General features: G+C 42.6%; 1 protein-coding gene across 1 annotated transcript; it reads left to right on the plus strand.

The window, feature by feature from the left end:
• The first annotated feature begins 402 nt into the window (after positions 1-402).
• Positions 403-9,014, plus strand: actr1b (actin related protein 1B). The gene is made up of 11 exons (XM_014128280.2): positions 403-677; positions 2,863-2,927; positions 3,035-3,110; positions 3,318-3,443; positions 3,590-3,714; positions 3,808-4,024; positions 4,139-4,231; positions 4,395-4,569; positions 4,735-4,796; positions 4,956-4,996; positions 6,936-9,014. Exons 1-11 carry the CDS (start codon positions 630-632, stop codon positions 7,036-7,038), a joined length of 1,131 nt encoding a protein of 376 aa, XP_013983755.1. The 5' UTR covers positions 403-629; the 3' UTR covers positions 7,039-9,014.
• The last annotated feature ends 3,599 nt before the right edge of the window (positions 9,015-12,613 follow it).

Below are 12,613 nucleotides of genomic sequence, written 5' to 3' on the forward strand. Positions count from 1 at the left end.
TCACCGCGTTATTCTTTCTAGGTCTTGCTTTTTCTTGCTTGCTTCTCAGAGGTCTGACTGTCCTACTGACCGCCAAAAATCCATACCTCTGTGCCAAAAGTACACAACAGTCCTTCTGATTACAGACTTTATTCTTAAAGGGAAAGAAACCCTATCTAAACATTTTTGGGTGTTCTGGAATTTATGACAGATACACTACACATAACTTATATTCAGTAATAGCTAATTACCAATTCTAATTAACCATGATTTCAAAAACATGCACACAAATATAACTTCGCTAATGCTCATCTAGTCATCTTGTAAAGGGAGAAAAGTTGATTTAGCTGAAGATAAATGTATTCATGAAGATGATGGAAAAGCCAGCCAGCCAAAACGGTGCACACGCTGACAACCCTGAATAGAGGGTTTGACAGTGAGTACGTAAACTCCAGCTGGCAGCATTGCGATTGGCTGTTGCCAGTGTCCGTTTAGACAACCAGACACGGTTAGGTTGTGATCAAAGCAAGCATCGGCAGCGAGTCGTATGAGCCCAGAGTGACAGGGCGTTATTTACATGATTAAAATATCCAGTAGGCCACATTTTATTGAAGGAATTATTGAAACATATCTTAAACAATCAGTTCGTCATGGAGTCGTATGACATTATAGCTAACCAACCGGTTGTGATCGATAATGTAAGTATGATGTCACTCATCCACACCCTGCCTTGCCCGCTAAATGACTAGCCAGGAAGGTTAGCTAGCTTATTGTGTTGGAAGCTTTGTTAGCTGATATTATTGAATACTGTGTACCAGCTTGCTATTCATCAATATATTCCAGTTGCACCTAGCTCTTCCCATGTGCATGTCGTGTAGAATGTCTCTTTGTCAATTTAGTTTTGTTGCATTGCATAGCTTGCTAGCTAACTTGTGTGCTACAGAACCAGCTTGCTAGTGCTAGCTATCTAGCTTACGTTACGTGGTTTTTTCATTTAAACGCGGTATAACGCTAACTACATCTCACATCTCCATCATATTTTCTGTGCTGGAAGAATAACAAGATACATAATGATAAAATTATAGTCGCATCAGCTACTAGGTAGCTAGCTGCAACACCGGCTAGACACATTATTTCGCCGGGAGACGAACCCCACCTTGGCTTGCTAACGGCTAGCCATCTATGCTGAGTCGTTCCATGTCATTTCAGCAAGCCATAACACCCACCATCTCCGATTGTTCTGATATTTTTTTCAGTAGTTAGAAACCGATATGATTGACATTCCTGAAACATTATTTTCATAAAATGTAATTTTGTCTTGGAGAAATTAAGCTATTTGATTGCACCCAAATTGGCAATTTTTGTTAGACCATTCCTGGTGAACAAGCAAACTATTCGACTAGAGCAGTTCTAATGGTTTCAATGTTATGGTCTTCAATGGTGAAAGTCCCAAGCACACACTGTATAGTGTTTTGCAATTGGTGTTTTTTGTTGTTGTTGGTAAATGTCACTAATCATATACATATAGAGCTGTTTCCTGATAATTATTTAGGGAAACATAAGACTGCCATGCAATTCATTATTGTATTAGGGTTGTCACAACATTTTAAACCATTTGTATTGTTTTATTTTAGCCCATTTATCCATCAACGTTTTGGGCTTGTCAAAAAAGTATTCATATGGGAATTGAATAGGGATGGATAGCCGTCTCAGAGAGCGGCCTCTTGTTGGACTATTCAAGGAGAGTTGGGTTGAAGTATTAGGTTGCTAAGAGATGGGCAAACTGAATTGCTTTCATGGAGGACTGGCTTGAATTGAGTTAAATCGATTGGTTTACAACCTAAAGTTGCAAAGGAAATGTTGTGATATATTTAATACACACAAGACACCAGCCAAATGGATAGTGTGGCGTTATAGCAGAAACAACGACATCTAGTGGTGAACTTGGTATAATGGTAAATATTGCAAGCGACTTCAATTACACATTCTCCAAACAGGAGGAAAAACATCACCAGATTTACAGGGAATACATTACATAGTATGGAGAAGCAATACTCCAAGTCACAGCTTCATACTACTTGTCTAACATAGATAACTTATACTGTTTACCGGTTGTTGGAATGGGATTGGGATGGGGTGTATGTGGATGGATTTTGACAATTTTGGGGGGATTTTTAGGAAATGCTAATCGTATCTATTAATAGCTACATCAACATTTTAAGAGCAATCTGAGATGGTGGGTGTCAATCCATTTTCTTATGCTTTTTGAAGTGGAACGACCCTGATGCTAGCCCTGCATTGCCAGAGAAGTTAGCTAGCTAGCAGCATTAGCAAGCGCTAACTATCACCATCAGTCACTGATCATGCGCCTTAGGGCATACCAGTCTAAAAATGAAAAACTTCAATCCAAAAAATACCTACTTGAAATTGCATTTTCAATTTTCTTTGCTAGATTATTTATCCTGAATGAGTGTACCCGACCATGCAGGTTGTTGTCGACGTGGTGCTTACCTGTGTCATCTCTTGCCCTGATTAGCCCCGAGGACCGTCATGGGCTCTGTTTTTAAAGCAATACAAGTAGCATACTGTTTTACTAGAAGGGTACTCAAACCCTTATGAAAAGTTGAATTATAAAGAAGGGACTGTGATGCTGCCATGACCCAGCAGACAAAGACTGCAAAGTGTAATATCTCATCCAGAGAGGGATGATGCCTTCTTCAGCTTCAGGCGGTGTCTTGTGAGACACACACACACACATATGAGGAGTGTTAATTGCATTGGGTGGGGGCAGACAACACAAGCAGTTTTTAGCTCAATATGGACCCATTTCTCTCTGTTTTAATTTCTACTCCTATTTACCTATATCGTTCTTTTTCTCCCCAGGGTTCAGGCGTTGTCAAAGCTGGCTTTGCTGGAGACCAGATCCCCAAATATTGCTTCCCCAACTAGTAAGACCTCCATTTTTACTTATCCTACACCAACAACACACCGCTGATATTCAGTCAGATAGCATCCAAGGGATTTGTGTTGTGTTCATGACTCTGTTGTGTTCCAGTGTGGGCCGTCCCAAGCATGTGCGCGTGATGGCAGGAGCCCTGGAGGGGGACCTCTTCATCGGACCCAAAGCAGAGGTAGGCTTCACACCATTGGCTTCCTCATTCGCGCACACACACACACACACACACACACACACACACACACACACACACACACACACACACACACACACACACACACACACACACACACACACACACACACACACACACACACACACTATGAATGGGCCTGTCTCAACAAGCCTCTATCTAACCCTTCTCTTACCCCTCCCCTCTCAGGAGCACAGAGGGTTGCTGTCAGTGAGGTATCCCATGGAGCACGGCATAGTGAAGGACTGGAACGACATGGAGAGGATCTGGCAGTACGTCTACTCCAAGGAACAGCTGCAGACCTTCTCAGAGGAGGTGAGCTCTCCTCTCTCTTTCATAACCTCATTCCTTGTTTTGGTGGTCATTGCAGAACAGTCGACCACATGCTTCCTTCAGTAGCCACGGCCACTGGCTTTAGTCACAGATTATTAAACTGTCCTTCTCTCTCTCCTTCCCTCCAGCACCCTGTCCTGTTGACTGAAGCTCCCCTGAACCCCAGTAAGAACAGGGAGAAGGCGGCTGAGGTTTTCTTTGAGACCTTCAACGTCCCCGCCCTCTTTATCTCCATGCAGGCAGTCCTCAGTCTGTGAGTATGTTTCACTGTGTGTTTGTGTGTGTGTGGTAGTGTCTCACTCACGCTTTTGTGTGTATGTTCTACTCGCATCCCTCTCTTGCTCAGCTATGCGACAGGGCGCACCACGGGGGTGGTGTTAGATGCGGGCGACGGGGTGACCCACGCGGTGCCCATCTACGAGGGCTTTGCCATCCCCCACTCCATCATGAGGGTGGACATCGCTGGCAGGGACGTGTCCCGCTACCTCCGACTGCTGCTACGCAAGGAGGGCTACGACTTTCACACCTCCGCAGAGTTTGAGGTGGTTCGCACCATCAAAGAGGTACGGGACGGACTGTGTGACCCAGACACACACGTGTGTCACTAAACGAAAAGAAACGCAGGGCTCTATAGCTGTCGATAGGAATGTGTCAATAATGTGTGTTTCTGTCCTCAGAGAGCCTGCTACCTGTCCCTGAACCCCCAGAAGGATGAGACTCTGGAGACCGATAAGGCCCAGTACACCCTCCCCGACGGCAGCACACTGGATGTTAGTATTTAACACACACACACACACACAACCTTTTTGTTTTATTTTGAAGGATTACAAACATCAACAACATCATAATCACCATGATGACCCTGAGCCTAATCTCTGACACCCAGTTGACCCTAACTTTGACTTTTGACCTCTGCACCCCCCCCCCGTCCAGATTGGTCCAGCCCGGTTCCGAGCACCAGAGCTGCTGTTCAGGCCAGACTTGATCGGAGATGAGAGCGAGGGCATCCATGAGGTGCTGGCCTTCGCTATCCAGAAGTCTGACATGGACCTCCGACGCACACTCTTCTCCAACATCGTACTGTCTGGAGGATCCACACTGCTCAAAGGTTACGCGCACACACACACGCACACACACTGACTGTTCAACATCAACTAATACCAGTGTGTTGTGAATGGGAAGTGGGTGTTTTCTCATGTGGTTTAAGGCTCCTTAGCTCAGCATTGCACAAACACACACACCCTGTTAGCTAACATAGTCTTTTCTGCTGTAGGCTTCGGTGACAGGCTACTAAGCGAAGTGAAGAAGCTCGCTCCCAAAGACGTGAAAATCAAGGTATAGTAGCTAATAAGTTCATGCCCAGGGAACTCTTCTTGGCCAGAACTCAGCATGTTAGTATGTAAGCCTGATGTTTTTAGCATATGTTGGCAGGATGTTGTCATGTCAGCAAGCCCCTGCTGACTTCCTGTCTCCCTCGCTCTGTTTCATGTCCAGATCTCCGCCCCTCAGGAGAGATTGTACTCCACGTGGATTGGGTAAGAGATCACCACAACATACACACACCAGGGATGCAAACTCGTCGCTTATTGGCGGTGTTCGCCGTTTTTTGATCTCAGAATAGGCTGTCCGTGTAGATCCGAAGGAAGAGAAAAAAAAGTATGGAAATCATTGACTGAGCACAGAATGCATCCCTACGCATTCTAATAAGGGAATAGCATGATGTCAGATCAGAATCAGTGCTTCATTCAAAATCACGTGTTTCCGCTGTGATCAGCCAGCCGCATCCTCTGCCAACCATTACTCACCTGCGTCTCCCCGTCCACTCTTTCTGTGCATCTTTAAATCTAATTTAGCCGCGTCGGCGAGCCAGGGTATGCAGAAACTGACAAGTCTTCTGTTACATTTGTGTAATTATTGGAGCAGCTCGAGCGAAGTGGATACATAGTGTCTTTTCATTTCGCCTGTTTAGAACCAAGAGCACAGACCAGTCTGACTAGGCTCCACTGTCACGCAGCCTCTGAGTGCCATAGAGGAAAAACAGAGCACAGTGGCGGTCATGCTTGCGCCTTTTACATCGCTAAACACCGTATGTCTCTAGCCTAAACCATTCAAAGGTTATGCCCAATTTACTGGAGCCACCTTTCTACCATGAATTCCTGCGTTGTTTTATATAATTTCATAAACCATGGCTGTTTTTAAAGTGGAACTGACAGTGTTTTAGAAACATGAAATCGTATTAAAATCTGTTCATATTTTTACGTTGTCTGACAAGCGACCACTAATTTTCACGTTTTCATACTTTCATAGAATGCTTGGGAATGACGTAGAGTGAGGCATTTGTGAAGATTCAATATAGAATGGAAAAGCGGCCGTGCGTTTGGAAAATCAATAGATCACTGCAGTAAATAAAACCTAATAAAAAATATGTGTTGTCCAGGACCGGACTCTACACAGACCGGTGCGCCATTGCCAATCAGAGCTACAGTAGGCCTATATGCAAATAAGCCATTTGTCACACGAGCCTGCCATCATTCACTTTGAACTGGACTGTGTGTTTACAGGCAGTTACAACAGCGTGACTTTAGATCATTAGAACGCATTCACCAAACGCCACAAAATACACCTGGATGGATTTCTGCAAATATGTAAACACCACGGGAGTCCTCTTACATTTGGGAACTTTACAGTCTTATTGCTCAAACAACCATGAGCATTTAGGCGCTCTCTCCCTCAGTTTCCTATCCACATCAACAAATCAACAACTAATGTTAGCTTGAGCGAGATGAGCTAAAATCTAACGAGGGAACAGTAGATAAACCCTCTCAAACTTTTTCCGCTTGAAGATGGCCGTCAAAATAGCACTGATAAACGATGGGGAATGGTAGCCTGCTCGCCATTCTGCAGCTTGCCTGCCAATGCATGCTTGTCCCAACCCACATTTGAATAACTGAATGGGAACTTGCCTGCCTCCCTGCCCATTTTGATCGATGCCAAATACATTGGATTGACAACTAAGACGTATGCTAACTGTGGATAACAGTCGTTCGAGTTCAGCATAGCTAGCTAGCAAAGTGATTCACATTTCTTGCTAGCTAACCAAATGACACCTGCATCTCAAGCTGTAGCCACAGAAAAACGACACGGGGGCGAAAAAGTCGGCCACTCACCCATCCGTCCAATGACATGACATCGTCCCAGAAGATAGCTAGCTAACATTAGGCTCCGAGTTTGTAGCTCGCTAAATAAATGGCCACACAAATAGATAACCTAGCCTATTAGTCACATTATGACTCATTTGTGATCATTGCCCTTGCTAGTTTAAATGTGTCGACGTTTGTCCGTTTTTGTACAAAATATTGAGTCATTGAAACTGAATCCCTAATGGCTGGAGGCAGCAAACCATGTACCAGGCCAGCTGTGACTTACGACCTGATAGCACTCACTCACCTCTCATCTCTCTTGTGTTCTGTGTAGTGGCTCCATCCTGGCGTCGTTGGACACCTTTAAGAAGATGTGGGTCAGTAAGAAGGAGTATGAGGAGGACAGAGCACGGGCCATCCACAGGAAGACCTTCTAACACCGCTGCCATTAAACTGCTCTCAACCTTAGCTATCTGCCCCCCAACCTTTCCTCACACTACCATCGAATGCTTCTGTATCAGCCCTCAGTCGCCCCACATTACCAATTTTCCACAGATAATTCCAACTACCCCCATATTGCCCTCCATTACCACGCCATACAGCCCAATGTCTGCCCCCCCCCCCAATCCTCTGGCCAGGGGAGTTTCTATATACACCTTCCCTCAGTTCAGCATGCCTTTTGTTGCGACCCACCGCACCCATGGGTGTAGGGAGAAAGCAGGATGCCCCTTCAGGTAAACCTGTGACCCCATCACCTCCTCCCTCCACACACACACCCCTCGACCCCAAAGATACCCTTCACACACCCAGGGCTGTGTGTGCTTCTGTCAATACTGTGGACTGTCTGTTTTTCTGTTCTTAAGGGGGCAATGCTATACTCTACTCAACCCTGAAGTATTTATATTACTTTCCTATCTACCCTGCCCTGTACGATGCCTAGCATCATATCATTCAGTGACAATGAAGGTGAATGTTTTTGTTCTTCTCGATACTGTAAGAATTTCATTCCAAACCGAAGAGATGATTGACTTTTGCTTTTTAAAGTTATTTTTTAGTATTTCGGTCATCACGGTTACAAATCACCATGTTGACGTCGATGGTTGAAGTCACCGTTGTTTTAGTTTCCATATGTTGAATTAGTTTGTATTGAGGGGTATTGGGATAGGTTATGCTGCTCTGTGGGGTCTGGGGTAAAGAATACCACTGTGTTTGACATCGGCTCATAAAACATCCAAGGAATTCATTGGAAAACATTAAAGGAACTTCTCTCTCCGCCAACCCTCCTACAGGTGTTTAACAACAATGACTACTGGTCATGTTTAGACGGCAGCGATGTTTAACGCTTCCTTATGTTGATGTGGCAAAATATAAAGTATCTCCATTCGGTTAGCTGTGTTTTTTTCCCCTCTTTGTCTAAAAAGGATGTTTGTGAAATGGTTTGACAACAGAGGAGTGATGAGATGTACCCTCCTCACTCAGTACAAAACCCAATATGGGGATTTAGACATTGTGACCATTACTATTTCTAAATGACCGTTTAAAGATATGAACGCTAAACTTGAATGCCTTATAAAAGATTTATCTGACAAAGTGCTGTCTGTGGAAAAAGTTGACATTTAGGCCGACATCAGATGTGTTCCTGTTATTAGTGGTCTGTGTTCAACAGAGAGACTGGTCTGAGAGCTGTGTACCTGGACAGGTTACATTTTGAGGAGGTCTTAAGTCTCCCCTAACCACTGTTGCAGGGTCAGATTTATTTATCACCCAACTGGTTAACCTTCAGATTGTTTGATTGTTTATCTGATCTTAAACCGTGAGTGAACTCTGATCTCAGTGTTAGAGGTCAAGGGAAGGCCACTGCGATCCTCCTCCGACAAACATTTTAATTTTTCATCTCCAAAGGCTCCATTTAAACCATGGTGGGGATTAACTGTTAAATATGCAACTGTTGTTTTAAGTGTATGTATGGGATAGAAACATTGAGAGATGTTTAGTTGCTATAGACTGTAGTAAGACCATTCTCACAATAAGGATGTAGAAGCACAAGATGGCGGAGTATTATCAGTTAGTTTCTACCATCTATTTCCCCCCTCATGTACCAGTAGAAGTCTGGGTGTTATTATGGCTAAGCTGGGTTCCCTGCATCTCATTGGCAGTAAAGAGGTTGTGTCCAAACCTGTGTCCGCCTTCCTTCCGTGCCCCGACACCGGAAAGTCCACTTTATCTTCTGGGTGTTTTTAAAAAGGTTCTAAACTTCATCAGCCTTGTGTACAGTGGAACACTTTTCAAAAAGTCAACAACTAAAGAAGATCGTTAAATACAGGAATAAAAATGTACAATACTGTTTATTCAAGTCTTGCTTTTACTTTTCATTTTGTAAATTCAGTATAATAAAATAAGTTAATGACTGCTGTTGGAGGTGTCTGTGTTTTATATATAATTAATTATAGTCGTAATTATAACCATAACCAACAGGATGCTGTGAAGTCTTTTCGACATTGTGACCCAGTTCGGTTACACTTGTAACTTTGGTCCCGTTTTATTAAACAGACATAAAAAGGCTTTATAAAGCATTCATTCGTAAGCACTAGATAAATGCTTTCCAAAGTCATACCACATTTATAAGCGTCCTATTAAATAAACAGAGTGCTCTCTGGATCTTTTCTCACTTAATAAGAGGTAATCTATGGAGGTCATCCATGGAGAACAGAAGGAGGCTGCAGTGGGTTTATTGGTCGGAGGTAAGTGCTTTGTAAGTGCTGAACGCTACAGTACATGTTTATGAACATCTAAACGATAACAACCAGTCTGTTTCCTTGTACAGCACACTTCTATTTTCTCATGTATAGTAGGTAGGATTAATAGACAATATTAATTCTGAATATGAACTAGTTATAATGCATATTACAATCACTCTTGGCTTGATGTCCTAAAGCATTTGCTTCTCATTAGTAATACATGTGATGAACACTCATACCCCTCTGATGCATATTACATCTCGCTAGCATTTAATTGGATAACGTGCCAGATAGTGATTTTGAAGGTAGTGATAACTATTTTGTTTTACATTATCATTATTCATGACTGTCCATCGTAGATAATGGATGATCAGGAGGGATATTGGGTGGGTAAATACTTATTTGGCTGTTTTGTACCAATGACACTAATACTATAAAGAAGTAGAGGCCTTGTGAACATCAGTGTGTTTTCAAGGCTCAAAGTATATCTGCTTGCTTACAGGTAACAATACTCTCCCCAAACGCTCTCGAAGTAGGTTGCATTATTGTGTGTTTGTCTTTCAACTTCCGGCCCATTGACACACAAGTAAAACCATCAGTAAATGTGAATTACATTTGTCAAAACTATGTACAAAAGTGCACAGAATTTGAAAGATATAGTGAATTAGGGAGGTAGCCCTGACTGGGACTCAAGCCCAGATCTAGTGACTGTGAAGCCAACACCTTACCCGTTATGCCAAGAGGTCCAAATCTCTTGACGAGGTCACTGGGTGTTGGCTTAATATATTGTAGCTACTATATGTTTACGTTGAGGAAAAATATTTGTAAAAAATGTACGTTTGTTTTCCTGTAGCTAGTGCAAGCACGACGATGCCAACGTTATTGCAGTTAGCGTTCCCATAGAGATGGCATGGTTAGCTTGCTAGCGCATTTTGACTGTATCTAATGGTCGTTATCCACACAGGCTATTTCCCTTGTTGCCGGGCTAGAGAAGGTGAATAGACATTCATCAAAATCTACTGAATGTGTTCACCTTATGTATCCCGGCAAGGACATATTTATTGCGATTGTTTTTCAACTTCCGGCACATTGACAAACAGGGAGGAGATGTCCTAAAGAGAAATTACATTTATCAAAAATATTAAATAAAATGCACATAATCTGAAAGATATGTTTATTCTCTGTTGAGGAAAATTCTTAGATGATGTCTAATGTTGATGCCAAATAAGATCCAACATTATTTAACAACCATCTTAAATGGGTCTCTGATGAGTCAGTATGTTGACCAGTGTCCTGTGGTATGTTGCAGTGGGAGAAGTGACCCCAAACGTCCACTGAAGAGAAGAAAGAGCATGGAGGAACCTCCACTTAGTGAGTTATGTTGGGCTGGGTCAGGAGAAAGTCATCAAGTTGGCTTCTTCACAATCTGATAGGATTCACCATCACAGTCATGTGTAGAACGAGATCAGATCTACTGTCCACTGTACCGTGGTGTGTGTCATGGTGAACATGGGGAATACCGGTCAGAGTCTGGTCCTGTCTACTGGGTCTAGAGAAGGAGGGGGAGGGACGCCTGTAAAGGTCTCGATGAAATTTAGAACAAAATTCCAAACCAAGGTAGATTAGTGACCTTTCCCTGCACACTTTTAGAATGGATAGGCTTGTTAGGGGTGTTGTGTCAGGTAGGCTGGAGGACCTGGGAGAGTCAGAGAACTCTAAAGATGAGTGAGACTTTTACTCAGTGTTGGAGAAGGTTTACTATTTGCAGAGAGAGAACTACACTGTATTTACCCCACAATATTTATATGTTTTAATCAATCCAAGTGCACAGAAATACTGTATGTTTCTACAGTGAAGGATTGATGAGTGATGCATGTGTTTATTGTTCAATGCGTGTTACTTGAACAGTACTTTTCAAGTTACTAAAACGTACTGTATATCAATACATTCATGTTTTTTTTTTAAATACAAAAAAAGGCTAATACTTTTCCTGTGCGCACGCATCTCTTATCTACAGGGAGTGGCACTAGGGGGTGGTGGTAACATCAAGATTAGAGTGGTGGGCCAGTAACCAGAGGTTTGCTGGTCTGAATGGCAGGGCTGACGGGGTTAATCTAGCAGGAGTGAGCTGGAGGGGTTGCTGGCATCAGAATCACCAACATGCAGTAAAGTTTATTGCCAGCAGGTAACAGTAAAGTATATAATGTGATCTAGGATCAAAGTTGATCCTCAGTTGAGTTGGTGATTTTGTCATTGTTACTGATCTTTGGAACTAGAATGTTCAGAGCCAAGCCTCAAGAACCAATCAGACTTTATTATCTGATGGCAATAAACTGGACTGAATGTTGCTGATTATCTCATGCTTTTCCTACACAAGGAGATTAGACATTCTTCAAATTCTACTAAATGTATTCACCTTATGTATCTTGACAACAAGGACCCGGACATATTTATTGCAATCATTTTTCAACTTCTGCAACATTGACAAACAGGGAGGAGATGCCTGAATATAAATTAAATGTATCAAAAGTATTAAATAAAATGCACATAATCTGAAAGATATGTTTATTCTCTCTTGAGGAATTTCAACGTTTGTTTTTATTCTGTATAAGCAAAATTACGCAGACGTTAGCGCAGTTAGCATTCCTATAAAGATAACATTGATGGTTAGCTAGCTAGCGAAATGTGGCACAACAGTTATCCACATAAACAATATTTCCATTGTTTTGGTCCTTTGTTAATCGTATTCTGTCTCTAACAACATTGTCCTTTCAAGTATTACTCTTTGATTGAAAAGGGAAATAGATACACTAGATACAGTCTTAATGCGCTAGCTAACTAACCATCCATGTTTTCTCTATGGGAATGCTAACTGTGCTAATGTCGCAAGGCAGTTAACCCACTGTTCCTCGGGCGCCGAAGACGTGGATGTCGATTATGGCAGCCCCCCGCATCTCTCTGATTCAGAGGGGTTGGGTTAAATGTGGAAGACACATTTCAGTTGAAGGCATTCAGTTGTACAACTGACTAGGTATCCTCCATTACATGATTTACATTGACTAAGATGGCGCCGGAGAGGATGGCTGCCGTTTAATGGGCTCTTAACCAATCATGCTATTTTGCTTGTTTTTTCGCATTTTTTGCAACTTATTTTGTACATAATTTTGCTGCTACCATCTCTTATGACTGAAAAGAGCTTCTGGAAATCAGAACAGCGATTACTCACCTTGAACTGGACGAAGAATTTCTCTTTAATGAGTCGGACAAGAGGGAT

Source organism: Salmo salar, chromosome ssa11 (assembly GCF_905237065.1).
Source record: "Salmo salar chromosome ssa11, Ssal_v3.1, whole genome shotgun sequence".
Classification (NCBI taxonomy): domain Eukaryota; kingdom Metazoa; phylum Chordata; class Actinopteri; order Salmoniformes; family Salmonidae; genus Salmo; species Salmo salar.

What these genes read in the sequence shown, in the direction of transcription:
- actr1b (XM_014128280.2), top strand. Translation starts at nt 630, where the DNA reads ATGGAGTCGTATGACATTATAGCTAACCAACCGGTTGTGATCGATAAT. An exon ending in AAATATTGCTTCCCCAACTA is followed by an intron (nt 2,928 to 3,034) that starts GTAAGACCTCCA and finishes GTTGTGTTCCAG; the next exon opens with TGTGGGCCGTCCCAAGCATG. An exon ending in ATGCAGGCAGTCCTCAGTCT is followed by an intron (nt 3,715 to 3,807) that starts GTGAGTATGTTT and finishes TCTCTTGCTCAG; the next exon opens with CTATGCGACAGGGCGCACCA.